The sequence below is a fragment of the Rhinolophus hipposideros genome (assembly GCF_964194185.1).
Source record: "Rhinolophus hipposideros genome assembly, chromosome: 16".
In the NCBI taxonomy this organism is placed as follows: Eukaryota; Metazoa; Chordata; class Mammalia; order Chiroptera; family Rhinolophidae; genus Rhinolophus; species Rhinolophus hipposideros.
This window is the reverse complement of record NC_138062.1, coordinates 50,301,817-50,329,147: the sequence shown is the minus strand read 5'-3', so window position 1 is coordinate 50,329,147 and position 27,331 is coordinate 50,301,817. Positions and strand designations below refer to the sequence as shown.

Genomic DNA, 27,331 nt, shown 5'->3' with positions numbered 1-27,331 from the left:
TCATTTCAGCACTGCCCCCCAACCTGGACTCATCCCAGGGGCCCCATGGCCACTGCACGGGAGCTGCAGGCCTGTGCTATGTTTTGAGGGTTACCTGGAAATATTCCCTCTCCGAAGGTTGCCCGTGAACGGCAGGCATTCTCCACCAATGTGCAGGCCAGTTCACAGCGAGGCTGCCATGAAAGCGGGATCTGGGGGCAACTCTTAGAGCTCTTGGGCCCCTGTGGAAGCGCAGTGATATCAGGCTTCCCTGAGGCCTGCCCTGCATCTCCCACATCGCAGCCTCTCAGGAGAAGGGCTCCCTGGCCACCCAATGTCGCATCTTGGGACTGAGCAGAAGGAGACATAACTTGCTGGGGTTGGGGGCCGACTGGTGGCAGGGGGCCAGAGCGCCAGGCACAGGGAACAGTCTGGAGAGTCTTGCCAAAGGCCGCCTGGCCAGGCTGGGTTTGCCCTGTCTTCCCAGCACCCAGCGGAAGTTCCAGCCACACTTCCCACTGCCCCCACACTCTTGAGCTAAAGGCCGCCCCCCCACCTCCCCGCTTCCAGCTCCTCTGCAAGGATGGAAAAGGTGAGGGAGGGAAAGGGGCCCCCAAACACACACAGGACATGAGAATCTGTGACCCATCAGGCCTCACACGCTTGGTGCGGGGCCTGCTCCATCTTTTCACCATAACATTTTTATTAAATACAATGAAAATATTAGGAGACAATGTCTACTAAGGTATGAGGTTAATTCTTTACACGGCAAGTGGCTCCCAGAGACACAACATCAATCGTCTGTTAGCAGCAGAAGAGACACTTTAAGGCGCCCCAAGGGTCCAAATCCCATTTATAAGACAGTGGTGCTGGCCTCTTAAAATAAGCAAAACGGAACCAAAGAATATATATATGGTTTAGAGATTTAGACGCCAAAACAAATGTGTGGCCAGATATGCTTCGAAGCCCTTGGAGAGAGGCTCCTGCCCCCCCGACTTCCCACAGCAGTGGCCCCAGGCTGGGTGGTGTGTCAACCTGCACACAGGACAAGTGGGGAGCAGAGGGCTGCAGAGAGAATGAGAACTAAAAATCCCTGGACAGACCTGTGGAATGCAGATGCCCTGGGATTCTAAAGCAGCGTCTCCCTTCACCACGGGACAAGGACATGTTGGCCCGGTTCTCCTTAGGGCCCCACCCATGGCCCAGTGTTCTGTGGACGGTCCGAGGCCTGTAAGGACCATCTCTGGAAGCTGGCTGTGGATTTTTCCTCCTGAAAGTGAATGAGCAAATACTCTGAGGTGCTCAGACCAAGGACAGGAATGGGGACAAGTGTCAGACCACCTTCTGTGGCCCCCCCTTCCACCCAGCAGCACAGGCTTAACTGGGGAGACAGAACCATCCTCTGGTTATCACCCCAAGTTGGGTGATTCTGAGCCCCTCCTATTCTGGGGGGGTCCAAATGTGACAGAGGTTTGGGGTGCATTCATTTTAAAACACGTGTGGAAGAAACCAGGGAGAGGGGAGTGGCACACCATGGATTTGGGATGAAATTAATGAGCTCGCATCCGAACATCTAAGACCGCTGGGCTGAGGGATGAGAGATACCAGGACACAACACCCCAAAGAGACCCCAATTCCCACCCATAAGTGAGAACCCCCTGCGGGCGAGGAAACTCCCTCAGGCTCAAGTTTTCTGCCACCGCACGTCAATCCCCTTGCTGGCAGGCTCCCTGGGCAGGCAAGGAAGCCAAGATCTGCTTTGGGAAGGAAGGACCCTGGGGAGGAGGTTTATCAACATGGCAGGCCTATGTGGCCAGCCCAGGGAAGTGGGGTCCTCCTCAGAACGTGCGCTCACCAAACCCCTGGCAAGCCCAGCACACAGCCAGGCCTGGGGGCGGGGAGGGGGCTGGAAGTCCTAGGAGCTACCTCCTGGGCCCGGCCCGGGGCAGGAGCACTGGAGCGCAGGCGATGCCCGCGAAGGACTCAGGGAAGTGCAGGTCGCGCTCCCACTCGTCTGTCTCAGTGTTGTACACCTGCACGATGCCCGTCACGTTGTTGAGGCGCCAGTTGTAGCCCCCGACCACGTAGATCTTCCTGTCCAGCAGGCAGCAGCCTGCCTCTGACTGGCCGGCCCGCATGGGGCTCACACTGGTCCACTGGTCTGTCTCGGGTACATAGTACTCCACGGCCAGCACGTCAAAGCAGCGGTCCACGTGGTCCATGCGGCCTCCCAGGGCGTAGATGCGGCCTCCGGCACCCACCATGGCATGCAGCACGCGGGGCTCACTCATGGGCGCCTTGAACTCCCACTGGTCGGCCGCAGGGTCATAGCAGTGCAGCGCCTTCTTGTCCTCCACCGAGATGCCGTAGCCACCCGAGATATAGAGGCGGCCGCCGGCCGAGGCACCTGCGTGGCCCCAGGTTCGGCGCTTCAGCGAGCAGGCGTAGCCCCACTCGTTGCGTCGCGGGCAGTACCGCTCGACGGAGGCAAGGCTGCCGGCGCGGTTGCGACCCCCCGTGGCATAAACCATGCCACATAGCACGTTCAGCTGGAACTGGATGCGGCTCTCCTGCATGGCCTGGAGGCGCAGCCAGCGGTTCAGGTGCGGGTCATAGCGGTAGCAGGCGTCGACCGCGCCCTCGCCACTGCGGTACTGCAGGTGCTGACCCCCAGCCACATACACAAAGTTGTCCAGCACCGCCACACACGTGTGGCTGCAGCCCACCTCCATCTCTGTGAGCTCACGGAAGTGGCGGGCGCCTGGCTCAGGCAGCTGGTACACCTTGCTGCTGACGGCGCGGTCACTGTCAGTGTAGGGTGTGCCCCCGAAGGCCACCAGAGAGGGCACGTCGGAGCGCACCACCGTGCGTGGGGACTGCATCTCATGCTGCCGGAACGGCAGCACCTGGTAGTTGAAGGCCTCCAGCAGGTACTGGCGGCACAGCACGTCCTCCACCATGAGGTCCAGGGTCTGCACACTGTCCACCAGCTCCGAGGAGCGCATGAGCGGGAAGCGGATATGGCAGAGCACGTGGCTGGCACGCGGCCGCCGGGCGGGGTCATGCTGCAGCCAGCGGACGGCAGCTCGAAACAGGTCAATCTCAGCGCAGCTCTGCAGCCGGTTGCTCTGCAGGAAGAAGACCAGGCGCTCCAGGGGCAGTTGCAGGAAGTCGTCCTCTGCGGCAATCTGCAGGAAGTGCTGGAAGGTGAAGGTGTCCACTGACTCCTTGAGGGAGGCCAAGCTGAAGGTGGTGGCCATGTGGCCGATGTGCAGGCAGGTCTCCACGCTCATGGCGGCCTTGAGGAACTCCTCACACAGTTCCACCACCGGCAGCATCTGCAGGAACACAGCTGCGCCCAATACGTCCTGCACACAGCCCAGGTCCAGCGTCACCTCAGCACTGTAGGCAAAATCGATGATGTGCCGCAGGCCTCGGGCCGACACGCCCTTCAGCTCGATGACATCCTGGCTCGCCTCCCTCATGCCGCCTGTGAACATGGCCCTGAGGGTCATAAACACAGCATGTGGGTTCAGGGAGCCAAGGGGCGTCGTGGTCACCTGGACGGCCTGGCCCCGGGACACTGCAGGCAAGGCTTGGCCAGCCAGGGAAAGCTGGCCAGGTGTGCATTCAAGACACCCACAAAAGAAAAGGAAGAGTTTTAATCCACCTGAAGCCATGCATCTTCCTACCAACAGCAGCTCCACACTCTGCCCCTTGAGTGGGGCCCGCCCAGCCTCACCCAGACGTGCGCAGCACCTGGGGCCAGCTGATTCAGAGGTTGGGAAGCAGGGCCGCTCACAGCAGGGCAGGTGTGTGTGTGGCTGTGCAGGGAGACCAAACCTTAGCTTTGGCTCTGGAGCTAGAGCTCCAGCCCCACCTCAGTGCCCAGCCGTGAAAAACAGTCTGTGGCAAGCTCAGAAACCAAGACAGGGAGCCCAGAGGAATACACGTCATAGTTCACAGAGTCTAGTCCGTCTCCAGCACGCTCACCTGGCAGGTGGCTACACGGTCCCCTGCCTGAGTCTTAGCCGCTGTCACATAGGGATGGCAAGGGAATAAGGGCCTCAGGTGGGAGCACCCATTGGGGGACCCCAGTGGGGTCACTGACGTATCCAGAGAGTGACTAGGTGGTGGTTAGGGACGCCCCTGGGAACGGCCCGCAGGAGTGCTAACCCACCATAAGCTCCCCAGTGAGTGACCCCAGCTCTGTCAGCCGTGCTATCCTGCTCTGGGACACAGGACCTAGGTCGCAGCTCCCCACAGCCTTCAGGGGAACCCCACCAGGAACAGGGGTAAGAATCCCAGCACCAGCTCAGAGTTCCTGAAGGTTCTAGAAGATGGTGCATGCGAGGCTCCTCTCAGGGGGCGAGCTGGCATTCCACCTTAACTGTGATTGCTATCAGCACACATTGGCACGGCTGACTGAGGGGAGGGAATTTCCCATGTCCATTCGCCCATTTGCCCAACAGATGCCTGCTGCCCAGGCACACCCCAGTGTGGACCAGCCGTGGGCCCCAGAGCGGGGACAGCTGAGCTTGACACTGCCTCGGGGCCACTAACAAACAAGTGCCCAGCTCTCCACAAGGCAGTGCCATGGTCCTTCCAGGAGCAGGGCTCTGCCCTTTCCAGGGCCCTGCCCCTGATGTGCGCAGCGAGTCCCTGCGAGTCCCATCGCCGGTTGGAAGCAGAGACAGGCACGGCGACCAGAGGAGCTTTGCCTTTTAAGGGCTTGCCGGCTGCAGTGCCAGCGCAAAGGAGCCTTTAAAGGGCATTTCTGCCTGGGCTGGCCCGCCCATCCCCAAATCCAGAATAAAAATAGAAGCGGCGCCCCAGATGGCTTGGTGTCTCCAGCTCCCCGGAAGGGTCTCGTTGAGTCTGAGGGGTGGGTAGCCAGGGGGCACACTGGGCAGGGCACCCTGGCCTCGGGAAGTATGCGGCCCATGTGGTGTGGACCTGGGCTGGTGCTGTCTGAGATGCTGGCAGGGCACCTTGGCCACCACTGGCAAAGCAGGGTAGGAGAACGATCCCCAGGACAACACCCAAGCTCTGTCGGGGTCACAGCCTGGCAGGAAGAAGCGTGCCAGCTGATCACCAAGGGAATGAGGAGAATGTCTGCAGCCCATGACAGCCCCCAGCTGGTGAGGAAAATGGGCCCAGGCCCTGCTCCATGGGGGCCTCCATCCTCCACCCAGCCCATCACAGGGAAGGTGCTTTTAGGAAAAGGCCTTCGTGGCAGACTGACCCGTACACCCAGCAAGGCCTTGCCTGTCATGTGGGAACTGGGACAGAGCCTGGTGCACGCAGGTAGGCATCCCTCCTGTTCCTCGGCCTGAATACAATTGTCACAAGGGCAGGCACTTGTGCCAGGCTTCTCCCTGCTGGATCCTGAGACCAGCACAGCACCTGGCACATACGAGTGTCAAATAAAGCCAGAGTGAAACCTTGGCCAAGCTCTGCCAGCATCCCCACAGGGTGGAAGCTGCTGATTGGGTGCTCACGGGCCACCTCTATCCTCCAGGCATGTTCTGCTTGCTTGTTCCATGTCCCCAAAAAGTTTGAATAAGTTGCAAACCTGAGAAAAACGGCAGGTTTACAGGATGTTGGGCCAACACTAGCCACCTTCCCTCAGAGCTGTCGCGTCCTGGCTGGCACTGAGCTGGCCCCTCTTAGAAGGGCGGGTGCTCTCTGGCCCATCCCCAGGGCCTGCGCTCACCTGAAGTAGTCGCTGCAGGCAGCCAGGACCACCTTGTGTGCGGGGAATGTCTCTCCGTTGACAGTCAGTACAATGTCCAGGAGCTGACCCTGCGAGCGGAGGGCAGCTAGGCCCTGCAGGAGGCCGGTGCTATGGCTGGGCGCAGAGAAGGTGCATTTGAGGGCTCCATTTTTGTCAGCCATGCTGCAGGAGAGCAGGATGGGGAGAGGATAAGAGGCCTCAGGGCCGGCTGGTCTCAGCAAGGGCACCCTGGGCAGCTCACCCAGGCTCTGAAGCTTCCCCAGGCACAGGCAAAATCTCCAGAACCACGCAAGGAGAAGTGGAAACGACCTGGATCCCAACTGTGTCTGCCACCTGCCCACCAACTGGCCTTGGCTGGATGCCATTTGCTGCCTGTGAAACGGGCAGGGTTTCCCCCAGGACCTGAAGACGTCCCTTGTTTTTTGGTTTTTAATTGAGCTGAGAGTCACCTAACATAAAATTCACCATTTAATGTGTATAATTCAATGGCATTTAGTACATTCACGATGTTGAACAACCACCACCTCTATCGAGTTCCAGAACATTTCCATCTCCCCCAAAAAGAAACCCTGTCCCCCTGGGCAGGCACTCCCCATTCCCCCTCCCTCAGACCCTGGCAACCACTCATCTGCTTTCTGTCTCTATGGATTTGCCTGTTCCAGCCATTTCACATCAATGGAATCCTACCACATGTGGCCTTCTGTGGCTTTTGTGTCTGGCTTTTCTCATTCCGCATCGTGGTTTTCAAGGTTCATCCACACTGTGGCAGGTGGCAGTGTTCCACTCCTTTTTATGGCTGGGTAATATTCCGCTGTGTGAATGCACTCCAATTTCTTCACCCATCTGTTGATATTTGGGAGGCTTCCAACCCTCTCCTTGTTACAACTTTATTCCATTATTTTGTATTCTGAACGTGCCTCCTGAGTGCTCATTTTGAGGTGCAGCCCTCTCCATGTCACATCGCTGTCCCCCGGGCCCTAGAGAGCCACCCTCATGGGTAAACCCATCTTCTCTCCCATGCAGAGGATGCCGTGCAATTAAGGTGCTGGCACAGTGTTCCAGCGTGGTGTGGAGGAGGGACTCGACCTACAGCTGCCTAGGAGCGCTGGGCCCTGGGGACAGCGGTCCCTCGGGCCAGCCTCTTACTGGGGGTGGGGAGAGGGAGTGCCACCTCCAGGAGGGGCTGACCTTCAAGGCCCAGCCATTCCAACACCTGCCTAGCATGTCTTTTGTGCCCAACACCCTGAGGGAGGACAGCCACATAAGCACAAAGTCACTCCGACCATTTTCAGAAGAATCTGGCTCTGGGCTGCACTCGGTGGCCACCTAATCAAGGGAAAAGGCCCATCGGTTCCACCTGCCAGAGACGGGACAGGCTGAGCAGCTTGTCCATGGCCCCAGAACTGTAAGAAGATACGGTAGCCTCTGAACCTGAACCGAGGAAGCAGCAGCCTGTGTAGGGAGCTTGCTGTCACCCCCTTCCCTGACCAGTGTAGGGGCAAACAGCAAGTTGTGGGGAAGCCACAAAAGCAAGAATATCTGTTATAAGAAGACGGGTTTAGGAGTGGCCAGTTAGCTCAGTTGGTTAGAGCATGGTGCTGGTAGCACCAAAGTTGCCGGTTCAATCCCGCATGGGCCACTATGAGCTGCGCCCTCCTTAAAATAAAAAATAGAAGACGGGTTTATGTGGGGGGATGGGGACAGGGAGGAGAGATGCCTGTACCTCCAAATGAGGATTCAGGAGGCAAAGATCTCTTTAGAATAAAAAATAAAGTTTGAAAAAATAAAAAATAAATAAATAAAGTTTTAAAAAGGAGAATGGTGGAAACAACCCAAATGTCCATCAATAGATGAGTGGATAAACAAAATGTGGTGTGTATACACAATGGAATATTAGTCAGCCATAAGAAGGAATGAAGCTGATTCATGCTACAACATGGTTGAATGTGAAAAGCATCATGCTGAGTAAAAGGAGCCAGACACAAAAGGCCACATGGTGTATGAGCCCATCTATAGGAAATGTCCAGAACAGGCAAATCCACAGAGACAGAAAGCAGATTAGGAGTTGTCAGGGGATAGGGAGGAGGAATGGGGAGTGACTGCTCATGGGGACAGGGCTCCCTTTAGGGTGATGAAAGTGTTCTGGAACCAGATGGAGGTGATGGTTGCGTAACCTTGTGACTGTGCTAAATGCTATTGAATAGTTCACTTTAAAATGGTGGGTTTCGGGGGCCGACCCGGTGGCTCAGGCGGTTAGAGCTCCATGCTCCTAACTCCGAAGGCTGCGGGTTCGATTCCCACATGGGCCAGTGGGCTCTCAACCACAAGGTTGCCAGTTCAATTCCTTGAGTCCCGCAAGGAATGGTGGGCTCCACCCCCTGTAACTAAGATTGAACACAGCACCTTGAGCTGAGCTGCCTCCCGGATGGCCCAGTTGGTTGGAGTGCGGGCTCTCAACCACAAGGTTGCCAGTTCTACTCCCGCAAGGGATGGTGGACTGCGCCCCCTGCAACTAGCAACTGCAACTGGACCTGGAGCTGAGCTGCGCCCTTCACAACTAAGACTGAAAGGACAACAAATTGAAGCTGAACGGCACCCTCCACAACTAAGATTGAAAGGACAACAACTTGACTTGGAAAAAAGTCCTGGAAGTACACACTGTTCCCCAATAAAGTCCTGTTCCCTTTCCCCCAATAAAATCTTTAAAAAAAAAATTTAAGGGGAAAATTAAAAAAAAAAAAAAAAAGGTGGGTTTCATATTATGTGACTTTCACCTGAGAAAGAAACAACACAAAACAAAACAAAAAACAGGATGAAAGGACACCTAAGCTTTCTCAGGTCCTGCATAAAACCCTGCATGACCTCCAGCACCTCACAGGGTATGAGGCCTCCTCTATCGCCCCCATGTCCTTTGCTGTTTCGTCTCAAAAACCTTAGTAGAATGCATCAGGGAATGAATGGTTTGGACGCCCCAGTACATCACTCCATCCTCCAGATACAACAGGAGAGGACAGTGCTGTCAGCTCGAGGGTCAGGCCCCAGTGGGGCAAGAACACCTCGGGACTCTCCCAGCCCGTGCCACGGGTACCACCATCCCAGCACCCTGCTGTCTCTCCAGCCTCAGGCTCTCTGGAATTCGCTTTCCCATTCCTGGGACCTACGCCTGAGCACAAGTGAGGGCCAGGAATGTGGGCGCCAGCCTTCCCAAGAAAGCAGGAGAAAGAAGTCCCTTTGGCCCCATTGCCCATCAGCTCCCCAAACACTGCCAGTGGTACACGGGCTGACGCCACACACACAGGGCATGTGGGCAGTGTTGGATCCATGCGGCAGCTGCCACCCTGAGGTCCCTGACCTTGCACAGGCCACCCACCTCAGCATCCTTCCAGAGAGCCTTGGGAAAGGGGGAGGGCCAACTAAGGGGTAGGGTTGCAAGGTGCTCAGGGTCCTGACGGTGTGGGGACATGGCAAGGGGACACAGCCTGTGCTTGGCGCAAAGGCTTCCCGTCCCCGTAAGGCAGAAACACACGTGATTCGGAGCCCAGCGCCATGGTTACTTGGGCTGGCAATGCTGGGGGACCTGGCGTGCCCGGGAGTCCACATTTGCAGAAGGCCATAGAGTGAGGGAAGGAAAGGGGCTCAGGAGAACCCCGAGTCTCTAGCTTGGTCTGGTCGCCTCTCCTACCAGGTGGGACGCCCACCTCACATGTCCCCTCCTCTCCCCTGCACCGAGCAGCAGGAGCCGCTGCAACCAGCCCACCCTTTCTGACCAGCCACTGTTATAAGCTGAGTCCCTGCTGTCAGTTTCCCAAGACCCTACAACAGGCCCAGGTTCTGAAGATCATGAACAGAACGTCATTGGTTTATAGACCCTCGGGAATCAAAGGACCTTAAAGTGTGCTCCCGCTCTGGACAGGGCTGCCCTGTACTGTATAGCCCCTCCCAGGACACCTCCAGGGGTGGGGTCTCACTGTGTCCTCTTGCTGACATCCTTCAACAGGCCCTCGGCCAAGGCCACGGCCCGCATGAGCCTCCAAGGACCCTTAAGGCACGCAGGTCCATGCCACCCTCCACGGGCCTTGTTAGCCCCTTGTCCCTTTCCCATGGGGGAAGGACACAGCATGAACAAGGAGCAGCCCTGTCCTCATCCCCTGGGAACTGGGGACCCATGCGGTCAAACCACCAGAATCAGCTTCACACTGCAGCTGTGGATGCCCCGGGGAGAGGGGACAGGAGCGGGGCAGAAAGATGCAGAGGCCAGAAAGTGGGGGTGTCCTGGCTTCTCCTCCCAGCCCCTACTACCCCGGGGATTAGATAATAACACCCACAGGTCTCTCCCTCAGAGCGGAGGGTTTGGCTGCGTCCTGGGTGCTGGGCCTTGGGCCCAGCTTCCACAGAGGGCCTAGCCTGCACGGAAGGCGTGTGGAGCTGCCTCCCGTCACTTCCATAGCCCCTCCTGCCTGGGCCAGTATACCACCTTCTCTGTGCAGATGACCCCTTGGAGTTTCCCTCCCAGAAGCAGACTGGGACTCGGCAGGTCCAAGCACCAGCAAGCTGCCTTTATCACCAGGATCCCCTAGAGTAGCCCAAACCCAGAGCTTGAGCGGAGTATCTGGGGGTTGGGCCAGTACCCAAAGACTGGAAGATAAAGCTGAGACCCGCTCCTCCAGGAAGCCTGCCAGGGCTGTACCACAGGCCTCATGTTCTCTGGCGTCTGGTGTGAGAAGCAAAGGGAGGATTCTGATCCCTACCCTGATGTTAGCCAGCTGTGTGATTCAGGCATGTTCCCTCATCTCTGGGTCTTCATAGGCTGTCAAGTGGGGCAGACAGGAGCACAGGTGTCACAGGGCTCCCCAGCCCCCATCACCTCCTGGAAAGTGATGGATCACAGACCACCTAACTTTCCCCAGCTTCCCTTTGGGCTAGGGAGGTGGCAAGGCCCAGTGGGGGATTGCACCCTGTCACTATCCATACAAGCCACCCATGGGCCATCAAACGGGGCCAGGCACTTGGGAACCCGAAGCCTGGAACCACCCACAGAGTACTGTCACATGGCAGGTGCCCAGTGCACCAGGCTGGCCTCTTTGTGGACACCTCACCTCACAGATTCTATGCATTTTGCCATTTTGCTTTCAGCTGCCTCATTTTTTCTTACAAGTTCCTTGAAGACTTCAGGGAAGGGCAGGAGGACTTCCTGTGCTTTCCCTAAGCCCATGGACTGGCATGCATGTGCACATTTTCATGAGAAGAAAGACACCACACCAGAATCAACTTGATCATGGAGCTGCTCAGTCCCTGAACATATATTTACTGTGGTCCTCCATATATAAAGAGTACCAAGAAATCAATACAAAGGCAGCAACCTCAGAAAAATACATGGGCTGATGGTTCCTAGGAAAGGAAGCATAGCTAGGTAGAGAGACCTGAGAGTAAGCCTCTTCCAAATATGGGAAGTTTGCTGGCCAAGAGACTGGCTTCACCCCTCAGGTGGGCAGAGTTGTCAGGCTGTCTCATACACAGTAGACACTCACACCCGTTCCCAGTGGGAGTGTGAAGTGGTTACAATCCCAGTTAGGCAGTTCTGCAGATCTAGCAAAATTCAAAGAACTCACGTCCTTGACCCAGCAAGTCTACTTCTGGGATTTACCTGAGATACAGTCACATGTGCAAGAGAGATGCGTGAGGATATTCCCCAAATATCGTGTCTGGGGGCCAAAGATGGGAAAAGAGCTAAATGCCATTCAATGGGATACAAAGAATTTTGATGCCTTCCAACAGGAGCTGCCCTTCACTAAGCACAGAGGTAGTTAAAATGTTCCTATGCAGGAATTAGAATACCCTGGCTGGAACCCCAACCAAGCTGCTGCCTACAGGGTAGGAGCTGAGCTACACTGAGTGGGTGGGAAGCAGCCCCTTTCAGCGCCCATCTCCTTGTGTCACGCAAGGCTCCCGGTGCCCCATAAACTGTTTCCTTTCTCGCATCTCACAGATGGGACAACTATCCCCGAAGGCCCAGTCCTACCACACACCTCACGGTCTCTGGGAGAGCTCAGAGAGAGAAGGAGAAAGCAGACAGGGACCAGAGGCCCAGCCTGGACAGAGAGGCAGGCGTGGCTGGGCGGAGGTGGGCAGGAGGAAGAGGGAGGGCTAAGGCCTGGGACTGATGACTAAGGCAAGGACCCATTACTCAGGCAGGCCAGACAGGGGGCGGCCAGTGCGGCGGGGCCCTGGGCCCCCAGGAAGGCGGCAGCAGCAGCCTTGGGCCGGTCCAAGCCTCCAGACCGCCATCCGAGCCATGGTCACCCGTACTGAGTCATCGGAGCCAGTGTGTCAGCAGTTGGTCAGGGTGTCTCTGGAGGCCACTCACTGCCACCCAGGCTGCACCCTCTGGCTGGATCTGGGCTCCGAGGGGCCCCATGCGCCCCTGGAGGTCTGGCCTGGGCTCAGGACTGTCCCCCATCCCCGTGCTACATCTCCCTAGCGCTGTCATTGGGAACCCCTGTGCTGGACACAGGGACACAGCCTCTGCCTCCCCTGGGGTTTCCCCTACACAGTGGCTGATGGCCTGTGGGACTAGATGGGGTAAATACCCCCAGAGAGACCACCCGTAACAGGATCCCGACAACCTCCCAGGGAAGCCCAGCCACCAAGCCCATTGCCCAAGCTGTCACCAGCTCCCTGCTGGTGCTACCTACATGGGCTCCTTCCCCGCCCCAGTCCTGGGGTCACCTCCCCAAACATACCACAGGCTGGAGCCCTTGCCTTAGGTTCGGCTTTGGGAGGACCCAGCTCAAGGCAGGAATAGCCTCATAGAGGGAAGCCACAGGAAGTGCAGAGCCACAGGGGTGACAGGACCCCATAGTGGAGTTGGGGGCTCCCCTCTCCTGTCCTCACCCAACGCTGGCCATAGTCTCCATGCTCAGTTTCCCAACCCTACAGGAGAGCTCCAAAGCCCCAGAACAATTCTTTTCTTTGGAATGTAAAAAAAAAAAAAAAAAGGAAAAAAAAAAAAGGAAAAGGCAAGAACAACAGAGAATTTCATGGAAACATTTCTTTGGGGTTTTGTAAAATCCTTTCCCACCCCCACATGGAGCCCAAAACTCAGGCCAGAACAGAGTCTGCCGGTATTGCCCCTTTAACATACTGTTCTGACATGCAAATTCCCTCACTTCCCCTCAAAACGGAGAGCACTTCCACTTTCAAAGCCAATTTTGGTTTTATTGTCCATGTGGCTCCAAGGAGCACAGCAGCGCAGCACAGCTGGTTGGCTCACACCCCGGCTGACGCTGTACCAGGGAGCTTGGCCGCTCCACCCAGGGTCCTGGGAGCAGCCGCGGGGAAGACACTGCACTTCAGGCGACAGAGTCCAGAGAGGGGGACACCAACCCAGAGAGAGGGGGACACCAACCCAGAGAGGGACAGAGACCCAGATGGGGGGAGGTCAGAGACCCAGAGAGGGGCGACTCGGGCTTTAGAGCTCAGATGAAGCTCTGGCAGCCCATTGGGCCACCCCTCTGCCCTATTTCACACATTTCCCTCCCCCTCCTCCTGTCCGGCCACGCTGGAAACTTCTGTGCCTTCCCCCTCCCGCCCCCTCCGACCTTTCACAAGGCAGGCCCACTGATGGAGCACCTGACCTGAGTGGTTCTTCACAGACAACCTCATGAATCCCCTGCCAGCCCACGAGGTCAGGGCAGCGGGTGTCCCCTTCAATCTGGGAGACCCAGGCGCAGCACGGCCGGCACAGCTGCTCACTACACTGCAGCCTGCGGGCTCTGCCAAGGCCATGGCTGGCTCCTGGGCGCGCGGCGCTGTGGGTAAGAAGTGCACCAGAGCCAGGGTCCCACACGCTCCCCAGAAGCAGATACCCTAGCCACTGTTGCCATGGTTACAGTATTTCACAGCTCTGAGGACTGTGCTCACAACCCAAAGATAGTCTCCATGATTTGGCACCTTGCACTGGCCCGTGGCCCCCATGGTCACCTCTCTCTCCTGGGAACGCTCTGTCCCCCTCCCCCCCAGAAGGCAGCAGGCCCATTCGAGGGCCATCCCTACAGATAAGGGGCAGCTCCTTCAGAGACGCCTGCAGTTCTCTCGCAGAACTTGATCCCTGGGCTCCCAGGGGAGCAGAGGAAAGCTCAGGGCTTCTGGGTGGACAAGCATGACGCCTAGATGCAGAAGAATGTCCCCACAGCAGCGCCCCAGCAGGCTAGGACTCCAATCCACTGACAGAGGCCCAGACGGAACAGAGACCCAGAGAGAAGGGGAACAGACATCCAGAGGGAGGGGGACAGAGGCCCAGGTGGGGGACAGAGACCCAAAAAGGGAGGACAGAGACCTAGAGAAAAGGTGACAGAGACCCGGAGAAGGGACAGAGACTCAGAGAGAAGGGGACAGAGAGACCCAAAGAGGTAGACAGAGACCCAGAGAGAGAGAGAGAAGAAACCCCAGTCAGGGCCCCACACCCCATGTCCCCCAAGCTTGGGCTCTCTCCACAGCATCAGCAATTAAGTTGTTTATTTCTCCCTCCTGGTCATCATGCTGGTTACTCTCTGACATCTGCAATAATTTAACAGTCTGCCCAGCGCCATGCCAGTCTGTGAACCCTGGGGTGGATGGTGTGTGTCCTGGGAGGGCAGGTGTGCCAGGCCTCTAGGTGGGCACAGAGCCTCATCTGCTCCCTCCCGCTCGCCCTGGCTCCTCCAAGAGTCACAGGCTATTGACACGGCCAGGCCCACGGGGAGCCCTCTCCAGAAGCACGGTGCCTAAAGAGGCCGCTCTCTGAGCCCTGTAAAGGAGCCCCAGGCCACACTCCCCTCCGCCCCGTGTCATCTTCTTCATAGCACCACCTTCCAGAGCCACCACCCATATGTACAGGCTTTCCTTCTACTTGTCTGTGCACGCCAGGCAGTGACAGGGTGACAGAAGAGAGGGGGTATTAGGGAGTGCCCGGCAGGAAATACTGTGCAATCTTCCAGTATGTGGGGCTGACACCTCCTGAGAGTCTCCACTTGACAGCCAGGGAGGCTGAGGAGGGCAGTGGGGTTTGCAGGCAGGTTCTGGAACTCTCATTCACTTCGAAAGAACCTTCATGAATCCTCTCGAGGATTCTCGAGATGAGAAGCCGCTCCCATTCTGCCAGGCCCTATATGTCACCAGCGCCACTGTGAGACCCTGCCCTGAGGCCAGGCTAAGATCCCTCGTGCACAGAGCTGGCTCAGGGTGGCCGCTCTCAGTGCCAGCTCCACTCAGGACAGGCCCTGCCAACTCGGTCATCCTGCCCTTCTATAAGTGTGATGGAGCCAAACGGCAGAATCCCCACACTCCAATTCTCCCTGGGTCACAGTGAAGTCCGCCCTCCCCGTGGCTCGCCACAGCCTCACTCCTCATTGGTCCCTAGGAGCCTGATGCCCCTCAAGCTGGGTTGTGACTTCCTGTCAGGGCTCTGTGCCCTCACCTCAGCCTCTGACCGATGCCCCTGGGAGCCTAGCACGCATGGGGTCTGGTCTCTACTGATAGACAGGAGGGCGCTGTGGGCTACAACCCCGGTTCCCAGACCCACCCCACTCTGGCTACTTCTCAAGGCCAGGAAGAAGGGACAACCAGACTCCACCTCCCCTGCCAGTGGTAATCTCTCTGCCTCCACCCCTCCCCAGCCTGATAAGTGAACACACACTCCATGCGGGGCTATGGGCCAGTGGTGCAGACCTGGCTCCCAGCTCACCTCTCGGTGGGCAGCCTGGACAGGTTGACACCAGTACCATTGAAGCACGGAGAGGTTCAGGCACAGACAGGTCCAAGGCCACACAACACACAAGAGGCCGGGCCAGTGTCGGCCTCTCTGTAGCCCCAGGTGGGGAGATCCCATGACACCCCTGGCCAGGAAACCAAACCAGGAGGTGACTGTGGGGCTGGACACAGGGAGGGCAGGACGCAGTTCCTCGGTGCCAGCCAGGGCCAGGGTGTGGATTAGCCCACTAATCTTCCAGTCGCTATGAGGGAGGTCACCCCACCCTACCAGGTCACACTGCGGAGAGCTCCACCCAGGACCCTCAGACCCCAGCCCGGCTCTAGTCGTCTTCCCAGCCCATCCCTCCATCTGGCACACCATTCATCTGTTCCCAGCCTGTCTCCCTGAGGCTGAAACAGGAGCTTAACCAGGGCAGGGCAGGGTGGGTTCTGTCTCCTGTTCTGTTCGCTGCCTGGCACCATTCCCAGAATGTACTCAGAGCTCAGTCACGCTTGCTGATTGGATGGCTGGGTGGGTGGGTGGACGGACAGATAGATGGATGGATACATGAATGATGGATGGATGGATGGATGAGTGGGTAGATAGACGGACAGGTGGATGGATGGATGGATGGATGGATGGATAGATAGATGGATAGGTGAATGGATGGGGATTGATGGATGGATGGATGGACAGACGGACAGACGAATGGACAGATGGACGACGGACAAATGGGTAGGTGAATAGACGGATGGACAGATGGGTGGGTGGGTGGATGGGTGAGGTGGCAGGTGGACGGCTGCTAGGTGGCAGCATTGACTAGCGCCTGACTCACATCTCTGCTTGCTGCAGATCTCTGCTGCACATACCTGCTCTCTTCACCTCCCCCCTGCACCTTTCTGGTCCAAGTCCTGCGACTGGGTATATTATCCTTTGCCTGGGCTCAACCAGGAAGCCCTCAGCAGGATTGTCTCTGTAATGTCTGGCCTCCACACTTTGTTCATGCTATTCCCGCGTTAAAGGGCCAACTCCATGCCACACCCCGTCTCCCGGCTCTTCCATGTTCCTCCATGCCTTCACCTCCAAGCCTTCTCGAAGCAGGTTCCCCCACGGCCTCCCTTGCCCTTCAAAGCCCAGCTTGGGTCCCCATGCCAGGGGCAGTAGGGGCAGACTAGTGAGCACATCTCAGACCCAGGCTTCACCTGTTCCATTCCTACCCACTGACTCCAGTTTGATCCCAGTTCAAAGCCCATCCCCTCACGTATCCCTACTGCACTGGGCTTGGAAACAGAGCCACCGGAATGAGAAAAACCCCTTCACTCTACAGATCAGGCAAGTATGTGCATGACTACACGGCCCAGAGCACCACTCAGAAACCCAGCGACATTCCAGCACTGCCAAATTCCCGTGTCTCAGGGCCCAGCCCAGAGGCCTCTCCTGACAGGGCAGGTATTGAGGCCCTGAAAGGGACGATTCTGCCAAATGGCACGCGTTCGTGCCCAGGGGTGCCAAGCCGGACACAGCAGACACAGCCATGAGGACAGTTTAGCCAGGCCTTTCTAACAGCAGCACAAATTTAGGCATGAAAGGGGGCCTGTCATGAATGTCTTCATTTTAGGGGATGCCAACATCTCTCCCCTCTTCTGATGAGGGCCCTATTTTCCTCAAATAACCTGCTATTCTTCACTCTCAGCCCCTTTGGTGGGAATCAGGAGACCCTGTTGCTGGGCTAAAAAGGGAGACTCATGACCCAGCCTGGCTAACCAGAGCCTCCCAGGCTCCCAGCCACATTGATTGGTCCCAGATGTGGGTGTGACCCATATGATCCAATCATAGCCTTCCCTGGGACTTTTGCTAGACTCACAAGAATGTAAATTTGCCCTCTCCCTAGGGATGCTGGGATGGTGGAGAGCAAGGTGGGGTCACCTTGCCAAGTTAAGAGGGAAGGCAGAGCTAAGAAGCAGGAGTCAGTTTTCAGGAGACTCATCTGAGCCTTGGATCTCAATGGACCTAAAATTGGAACTCTCCCTAAACATTTTTTTTAATGTGAACAATGAATTTTAATTTTTAACTGAAGGCAGTGAGTTGAGTTTCTCACTCTCATAATCAAACTTCCAACATTGAGGCCGTCAATGGAAGCCTCAGATCCTGGCCTCCTGTCCACTACATTCCAGATGAGCCTCTGGAAAACCCACTGTGGAGTTAATACTTCTCCAGCTGCCACCTCTCCCTGCACTGCACACAGGCTTCCTACCCCAGGGATGGGGGGGTGGGAAGGGTGATGGGCAATCTCTGGGTGAGTAGGTGGTGGTCATACTCAGCCTGAGCCCCGCCTGCCTGCCTGCAATGAGACAGCAGGCTCCCCAGAAAAGGTCAGCAAGCTACCCGCGCCCCCCACTGCTAAAGTTCAGCAACTCTAAATGCTAAAATGCTGGAAGGATGCCTAAGGCTGGAGCTGCAAAGCAACTCATGCTATCAGCCATGGCAAGGAAAACACCACCCATGGCTTCTGCAAGTGACTCACATAGAGCATAAACATTTGTGTGCTCCCAACAGCCCTGCCTTAGGGGCAGGCGGCCCGATTATCTCCTCAAGTGACAAGGAGAGAGAGAGAGAGCAAGAAACACTCTCCTGGGAATCCCTGGCCCCCAGACCTCACCAAGGCAAGCACACAGTTATGACTTTTAGTCCTCGAAGCTTTCCACATGGAAGCTGCCTCAGGGTCCACAGGGGGGCTCCCTTACATGCCTGTCAACTCATGGGCACCTTGCTATCCCCTGAACAACCAGCTCCAGTTACGGAAGCTTACAGGTGATCATGGCTCGGTTCCTGCTTCCTTCAGTAGACTCCCTCAACTCCTAACACCCAACTGAGAGGAGAGCTCTCTGGAAATCCAGCCCAGCCCACTCCCACCCAATCCATCTGTGACCCCTGTGGAATTTCAGTTGTGGAGTCAGGAAACATCTTGGGCCTTGATCCTCAGGTGACTGACCTTGAGACCTTTAAAAGCCCCAAGGTCCACGCCTCAAGGTTTCCTCCAAGATGAGCATGTTCAATTCCGGAAGCTGCTTCACTCACAGAAAGCTCTGAGATTCCCCACAGGTGCTGGTTACTTCCTCTTGAATCACAATATTTTCATGTGTGGCGAGGTGGTGCACTGGGGGCGATCAGCCCTGGGCTGCTTGGTGAGGGGTCTGAAATCAGCCTGGAGGTACCCCAAACCTGCTCTGCAGGGAAGGAATACTAGGGGGACACATCCTGTGCAGCCTGAGCAGGCCTGTCTACGGAGACCCGGGACAGGATGGGTGAGAAGGGACTGGAGCCCCAGGGTTAAGAAGTGTTAAGAGCTGTCTGCACAGCTGTGGAGCTGCTACCACAGGAGGAGGGGGGTCTGCTGGTGGGGAACTGGAGGAGAGTCCCCACTTCCCACTGCAGGCAGCTGGACAGGGAGAGAAGCCGGCTGTTTCCATCTTCAACACACAGCGTTAAGATCCTATCCCTTAACTCCACAAAGCACACACCCACCAAAGGGTACTTGTTCAGTGGCTCCTCTCAAAGGGTACTGACTCACTGATAACATGCCTGAAAGTCTGTTCCTCTCCCCAGAGTCTGCCATGAAATAAAGGGAGGAGGGGGGTGATTCTCACCCTGCTGGGCCATGGAGGACTGTTCCAGAAGCCTCTCGGTCAGGTCAACTTCCCTGGCAAACCCATCGCAGACCACGTGGGGAGTATTCACTGGATAGAATCAGAACCTCCACAGTAAAACCCCGCCCTCAGGGAGCACACATTCTCAAGTGCACAGGTCCGAAGCACAAAGAATATTCTGTGAATACAGGGCAGAGGGTGAGCCGTGGGCTGTGGTGGGCAGAGTGGCCAGGCCCCAAGGAGGCAACTGAGGCTGTGCGAAGCACTGGGACGGGACAGTCCAGGGGGAGCCGGGTGAAAGGTCCAGGAGAGGTACTGGCCCAGGAGGAGGGAAGGGCGGTAGAGGCTGGGAGGCCCAGCAAGTGGGTTGATGGGGTCACGTGGGATGTGGATTTTGTTCTGAGAGCAAGAAAGCGCCTGGCTGGTGTTGGGCAGGGAAGTGACAACAGTTGATGCCTACCTTGGAAGGGTCCCGTTGGCTGGAGTCGGGGAACAAAGGCACAGAGGTGGGAGGAGGAAGAGGAAGGAGCCAGCCTGGGACGTGACTCCAAGGTAGAACCAACATGCGTGCCAACAGATGAGAGAAGCAGAGAGCAAATAATTGTGCGTTGGGGGCATGCTCTCAAGGAGAAGCTCAGAGCTGATGAGTGAGTGGAATCAAACTGGAGAGACCTCCTGGAGTGGTTACAACTAGACCAAGGCCTTTTCCTGGGAGAAGCGACATTCCGAGGAGCAGGACATGCTGGCTGGAAGACCTAAGGCCCTGGAGCCAGGGGAGGCATGAAGGCTTTCCGAAATATCAGCAGCCAGCCAGCCTTCCCGGCGGGACGTCCACCACTGCCCTGCCCCGGTCTCTATGGGACGCTGGCCGGCAGTGTAGGCGCTCAGGCTACGTGGGCCTGACCCACCCCCGCCTGCCCGCCTCACCGCAGACCCTGCCTGTCACGCAGGCCTCGGTCCATAGCAGAAACCTGACAGCTGGTGATACCCTGCCCGGCCCCCATGATTGGTCAGCACATCGCATAAGTTCAACCTTGAATCGACCCCAAACCCATGCCCGCCTCACCCTCTCCACAGCCCCCACCTTGGTCCTGGTCCCTCCTCTCTAGCCAGAGAGATCCTTCCAAAACACAAATCTGACTCACGTGCCTCCTCACCCAAACCCTGCACCCCCAGTCTCCTACCTCACCCCTCCCACCCCCTCCAGCTCCTCAGCCTCCCACTCCCGGAAAAACTTGGCTCCTCCACCTTCAGAACCTGCACACACCACTTACCTGAACCCAGAGAAGAGTCCACCTCCCTTGACACCCTTCCCCTGAGCTGATGACACTAACTTCAGGCTCAGCTCAACCTCATTCCTGAGGAGGCTCTCAGAACCTTCCAGAGAAAGTGGGAATCTTGAACTTGGCCATGGGATCACTTATGGCAATCGTGGAGCACGACTGTACCCCTGTTTTGCCAACTAACTCCCTGCTGGCACATAGGTGACCCAAAAGCAAGGCCCAGCTATCTCGGCATCCCAGCATGCCCAGCACCAAACACAGCGGCAAGCACACAGGAGGTATGTGACAGCCACCAGGGGAGGAGCAAGGTGCCAAATGAGTTCCATCCACGTCGATGAATTGTTTCTGTCTAGACCTTTCCCCCTTGCCCTCCTTCTCCCACTTCTGTCCTTCTTCTCCAGGGTCTTCAACACCAAGTCTGAAACATGCCAAAGACTAAAGGGCAGGCATGCAGAGAAAGCCCCACTTTTAAAATGTCTGGGGTCTCGGGGGGGGGGTGCAGAAGCAAAAGCTCCATCCTGGCCTTGCGGAACTCTCCCCTACGGACTGGCTATCAAAAATAACCACAGTTAAGGAAAGTGGATGACACACTGTGGGATCCCTGGAGATGGCCTGATGATAGCAGAGACTAATAAAACCTTTCTACCCCAGGAACTATAGTCAACGACAAGAAGGAGTCCCCAGGGGCTCGCAGCTACCAGATGGAAGCGGTCCAGCTGTGAAACAATCACACTGCTCAGTTCAGGGCCATGTGTATACTTTTCAGAGCAATTTCACGTCATGAGCTTGCGGGACCCGCCAGTGCAGAGGTGAGGAACGTGGCACCTCACTGCCCAAGGAGGGCTGAGTTGTATGGCCTGCCCCCCCCCAGCACCTCCAGCCCAGCCCCTCCAGCTCACCCCAGGATCAATGGCCCCCAACCCAATACGCTGCCAAGACCCACCCAGCTCGCACCCGGCTCCCATGGCAGCATCTGCTCTTATGTTGCAGAAGCAGCTTAGACTTGACATGTTCCATTCTCCCACTGGCCCACCACTGGCCCTCTCATGGCCACGAACAAACGGGGCCACTGTCCTCCCAACTGCTCAGGCAAATTGCCACAGACGCAAAGTTTGTGTCTCCCCAAAACTCTCATTTTGAAACCTAACCTCTAATGTGACGATGTTAGGCAGTGGGGCCTTTGGGAGCTGATTAAATCGTGAGGGTGGCACCCTGGATGAGTGCCCTCGTACGAGGCACTGCCGAGAGCTCCCCAGCTCCTCCCACCACGAGAGGAGACAGTGAGAATACACTATCTATGAAGCAGCAGGAAGCAGCCTCACCAGACACCTTAATCTTGAACTTCCAGCGTCTGAACTTCAAGAAAGAAATGTCTGTTGGTCACAAGCCACCCCGTCTATGATATTCTGTTACAGCCGCCGCATTGACGAAGATGCCAACGTTCTCCTTTCCCCACCTGACAGTGACCTGCCAACGCCCCGTGACCCCTCACAACCCACACGAGCATAGAGGACAGAACATGGACAGCATTAGGACCGCAAGGTGACACTGCCACTTCTGCACGAACACTCACACACACACACACACAGGATGTGCTGGGCAGCCTCTGAGCACAGCCTCCCCCTCCCAGCTACCCTGCCCAGGGGGTCTGGGGTACCAGTTGCCCCATGAGGACTCCAACGCATAGAAGCATGCAAATGTGCCCCAGGTGCATGCGTATATGCGGCTGCCCTGCTCATTGAAGGAGGGAACCATAGACAGTGTGGGTGCGACAAGGCCCTAGAGCCACCAGATCCCCCAGAATTCCCAAGAGGAGGAATGGAGCTCCCATCTCTGAATGGCAAAATTCCCACCTCTCCCTCCCTGCTGAAAAGAGGCTGAGGGCAAAGCAACAAAACCTTCTCAGGAGGCAAGTCAGTTGACCCCCAGTCTTTTGCACAGGGGTTGGGGGGGCTGGACTCTTCCAGAGCCTTGAGGCTTTGTGGACACAATCTAGAGCAAAGCCAGACAGGGCTTGTGAGGAAAGTTTAAATAAGCAGAGGTCACCAAGCCAGGAGCAGACACCTCAGCTGAACTGTGCCCAAACCACTCACACGTTGTTCTGGCCACAACTCGCCATGGAAACAGCTGTGGTCGGCATGTCCGTCACCCAGATACCGCCACCTCACCCCCCAGGAGCACCGTGAGTCACTGAGCCTGGGACCCATCCAGACACCTTTAGGGAACATGAGCCAAGGAGTGAAGACGCCAAAGGCCCAACGTTTGAAAAGAACTCCATGACGAGAAGGCTCCTCTGGCGCTCAGCCGGTGGGGTACCTCACAGCGATGGAATTTTAGCTGGGGGGGTGCAACTCCCTGGAGAGGACCTCCTCCGCTCACAATACCCCACGTGGCCACAAACCTCCTCTCCCTCCCGGAGCCTGGACCCGGGGGAGGGCCCGCTGGAGGACAACAGTGCTTTGTGTGCGTCACCCTGCAGGAAGTCCCCCACCTCCCGCCACCATCCTCAGATAAGGCCACCACACTCTGGACGCTCCTCTCCATCCATCGAAGAGGTGCGGCTGGATCACTAACGACCATCTCTCTACTCGGCAACAGGTTTTTTGTTGCTCCCTCGAGATAGGAAGGAAGGAGAATCAGTTTTTCTCTGTCTTTCTTCCCCCACCTTGGTTTCCGAAAAAAGAAGTTGGAACAAACAAGTTATATAATGCTGGGGGCAGTGGGGGGGGGCACTGTCCCTGGAGGACAGTTTCTCAAGTCGTGGGACCGCTGGAAGGGCCAAGGGGAAGACAGGAACCACCTCCACCCCCGGCCAAAGGGCAAAACCCTTCATGGGACCAAAAAAAGCAGATGCAGACACCCCCTGACAGGCTGGAAAACCAGCTTCCCAGACAAGGCCAGCCTCCCCCCCCCCCCACCTCAGCAGCCCCACAAGTCTCGCTGAGAAGGCCAGGGACTGACTTGTGCACAGATGGGACTTCCCACCTGCCAGACTACAAGCCCTAGAGAGCTTTTCCATACTCCATCCCTTCCTCCCTCTCGGCCATATTTCTCGAACAATTCTTCTGTACAACCTATGCTCTAGGCATGCTCTCCACCCATATAAGACACGCTCTCCACCCTCAAAGCATTTCCACTAATACACACACCAAGCAGTACTGGTGCTGATAGCTTGATCAAGGCTACATAACCGCCCTATGACGCAGCAATTCTGCTCCTCGTAGAGAGCCCAAAAAACAGAACACAGAACTTCCCACAAAAACGTATTATGTTCATAGCAGCACTACCCCAAATAGCCAAAAGGTGGAACCAAGCCCTATGTCCATCAGCTGGTGAATGGATAAACAAAATGTGGTACGTTCACACAATAGAATATCACACAACCATAAACATGAATGAAGGACTTACATACACTACAATGTGGATGAACCCTCCAAAACATTACACGGAGTGAAAGAAGCCAGACAAAAAGGTCAAGTATTGTGTGATTCTATTTATAAAACAGGTAAATTTATAGAGACAGAAAGTAGAGGAGTAGTTGTAAGGGGCTGGGGGAGAGGGGAAATGGGGCGTGACTGCTAATGGGAACAGGATTTCCTCTTGGGGTGATGGAAATGTTCTGTAACTAGATGTGACGGATACACAACGATAAGAATGTACTAAATGCAACCAAACTGTATGCTTTAAATAGGTGAGTTTTATGTTATATAAATTTTACACAAAAATACCACACAACAAAGTGACCAGAGAAACTGCTTCCGGGATTGGTTGAACTCAGGTGATCAGGCAGATGGCTCTGAGAGGCCATGACCTTGGAACGAGCCATGGGCAGGTCATGCACCAGGCGTGGCTGGCCTGTTTGGAAGTCATGAAGGAACAAATAAATTAACAATGCTACAAAGGCCTCTACATCTCAGAAGATTCTTGGGAGACTATTGTGTGCCACAATCTCCTTCAAAACCTGGTTCTCTTTCTGTATGCTCCATCTTACCATATTAGGGCTTCTTGCCCCTCTCCCCACACTAGCACCACAGGTATACCACACACAAACACACACACGCCCCACCATCAGTTGCTCCAGACAACAGTGACTTTTCACTAGGATAGAGGAAAGGGGGCAAATGGGCATCTCAGATGGGGGAGCTGTCTTTTAAAAAAGTGCCTCCAGAAGGCTACCGTTTAGATTCCCACATGGGCCAGTGAGCTGCGCCCTCCACAACTAGATTGAAAACAACAACTTGACTCGGAGCTGACGCGTCCTGGAAAAACACAGTTTCCCAATATCCCCCAATTAAAAAAAAAAAAAAAAGCAAATCATTAAAAAAAAAAGAAGAAAGTGCCTCCATCTAGAAAAAATTTCTTAGCTATGACACTGAAAGCATGATCCATAAAAGAAAGACCTTAATCAATTGCTCTCCATCAAAATGATAAACATTTGCCCTGTGAAAGACATCATTAAGCAAATGAAAAGATAAGCCACAGACTGGGAGAAAATATTTGCAAATCATGTATCTGATAAAGAACTTTTATCCAGAATACATAAAGAACTCTTACAAGTCACTAAGGAGAAGACAACCCAACAAAGAAATGGGCAAAAGATTTAAAAAGACACTTTACCAAAGAGATGAAGAGCCAGTGACTAGCCACGTGAGACCATAAAAAAATGCCCAACATCATTAGGGAGATGCAAATTAAAACCAAAATCAGATACCAGCATACACTTAGAATCACTTAAAGACTGGTCACCTCAGTGTAGGCCTGGATATGGAGCAGCTGGAACTCTCATATATTGCTGGAAGGAATGCAAAATGGTACGGCCACTCTGGAAAACAGCTTGGCAGTTTCTTAAAAAGTTAAACCTATACCTACTGTAGGACCCCGTCATTCCACTCCTCGGTTTTTATTTACCAAGGAGGATAATATATGTCCACACAAAGAGGCATACCTATATCTTGACAGCAACCTTATTTGTAATTGTCAAAATGAAAACAACCCCACTGGTTGTTTTCAACCAGTAAATGGGTAAACAAACTATATCCATCCATACAATGAAATACTATGCAGCAGTGAAAAAAGAACAAACTTCTAATACTTGTGACAACATAGATGACTTGCAAACATATTCTGTTAAAAGAAAGAAGACTGACACAAGAAGCTACATAATGTATGATCCCATTCCTATAAAATTTCTAAAAAGGCAAAATTAGAGGAATGAAAGCAGATCAGGGTGTACCTGGGGCCGGGGGTGGGAGCAGATTTCACTGCAATGGGCTTGAGGGAACTCTTTGGCATGATGGACATATTCTAAAAAATTGGATTGTGTTAAAGGGTGCATACTCATACTCTTTAAATTTATTAAAACTCATCAAACTGTTCAGCTAAAATAAGTGAACTGTATGGTATATACGTAATTAATTATACCTCGTCTTTGCCCCAGGTTATCCCACCCCAGGGCTCAAGGCAGGGACCCAGGGCTCACTGTCCCCTCGTCTGTTCCTTGCATGCTACCTCAACCTGGTCACCAAGTACTGCCCAGTCTACCCTCTGAATGTCTTCTCAAATCCTCTGAATCTCTCTTGCTCCCCACTGGAGGCCTCCAAAACCCAACTCATTCATCTGGGCCATCAGGCTTTTTCAGCCAGCACCAGCCCAGGTCCCCACAATGAGGAATGACTCCACAGCACACAAGTATGTACCGACCAACTTCATCATTCATCACGTTGACTGAAATGATTTGCTCCCATCCGCTCACCAGCAAGAAAGAGCCGAATTTCCTCCTTGGTCAGCCAGGGCTGGCAGGCTGTTCTGGAAGGCCCAGATGGGAGGGTAGATGGGAGGGTCTGGGCCATGCTGGCCCTCTTCAATGGAAAGGAGGAGGGAGGTCATGCACCCTAAGGCTGGTGTTCTTTTCCTCTGAGAACCCAGAACAACACATTTAAAAACCTTCAAGTTTTACACCAATTCAGGGCAAGTCTCAGGATTTGGCCAAAGAGAAATGGGGCCTCCCTCTGACCGAAGGGGGTGAATTCTGCTCCCTTGGTCTGACAGCAAGACCTTGCTTCAAGTCCTTTAGCCTGAGGGGGGGTGGGGGTGGTGAAGGCACACCAAGGATAGACCCTCCTCATATTTTCTTTAGACCTTCAGGACTCTCTCACCATCCTCAGGCTCCCCAAGACCCATTCCAGTCCTCAGAACCCCTGGGGCCCCCAGACCCCTCTCTGTCCACCAGGACTCACTGGGACCCTCAGAGCCCCTCAGTTTCCCCTCTCAGGTTCTCCCAGGTCCTCAGATTCACTTAAACCCCCTACCCCCAACCTTTCACAGTCCTCACCCATCCCAGGTGCCCTCAGCATTGAGGGTGGTCCCCTCAAGACCACCTTTGGACCCCTCAGGGTACTTTCGCACCCTCCAGGAAGCCTTGGGCCTCAGCCCCTGCAGGCTCCTTTCCGTCCTCTCCTCGGAGTTTCCAAGACAACCTCAAGAGTACCCATGGCCCCTGTCCAGGCCCTCTGCCTCCCAGACCCCTTAGCCTTCCCAGTCGGGAACCCCTGCGTTTCCCTTCAGACCTCGCAGCGCCCCAACGCCCCTCAGGCCCCTAGAGCCGCATGTAGACGCCTCGTGGTCCTAGGCCCCCAACCCGCCTTCAGCTGCCCCCCAAGCAGCCCCTAAAGCCTACAGTCCCCCGGGAAGACCCTGGGGCCGGCCCGGGCCGCTCTCCAGTTCCTCACGATCGCCAGGATTCCCCACAGGTCACCCGGGCTCTGGAGCAGGTGCAGGCCCACCCTGCCCGCCGGGTCTCACCTGCTCGCGCGCTCGGGGCCCGGGCCCGTGCCGAAGCCGCCGCCACCCCCACCGCCGCTACCGCCGGACTCCGCCATCTTTCCGCCGCCGCCGCCGCCGCCGCCGCAGCAGCGCGATCGAGTGACCGGAGCCGGGCGCCTGTCCACTACACCGAGAC

At 55.7% G+C, this 27,331-nt stretch overlaps 1 protein-coding gene across 4 annotated transcripts; it reads right to left on the bottom strand.

The window, feature by feature from the left end:
- Positions 1-616: 616 nt before the first annotated feature.
- Positions 617-27,331, bottom strand: KLHL26 (kelch like family member 26). 4 transcript variants are annotated; one of them, XM_081076285.1, is made up of 3 exons: positions 27,175-27,331; positions 5,696-5,878; positions 617-3,483 (listed from the first exon to the last, which is right to left on the bottom strand). In XM_081076285.1, exons 1-3 carry the CDS (start codon positions 27,249-27,251, stop codon positions 1,902-1,904), a joined length of 1,842 nt encoding a protein of 613 aa, XP_080932411.1. In that variant the 5' UTR covers positions 27,252-27,331; the 3' UTR covers positions 617-1,901. The 4 variants fall into 4 exon arrangements, with proteins under 4 accessions (XP_080932411.1, XP_080932412.1, XP_080932413.1 ...); XM_081076286.1 differs by lacking the exon at positions 27,175-27,331 and adding an exon at positions 13,351-13,410; XM_081076287.1 differs by lacking the exon at positions 5,696-5,878 and having other exon boundaries at positions 27,175-27,330.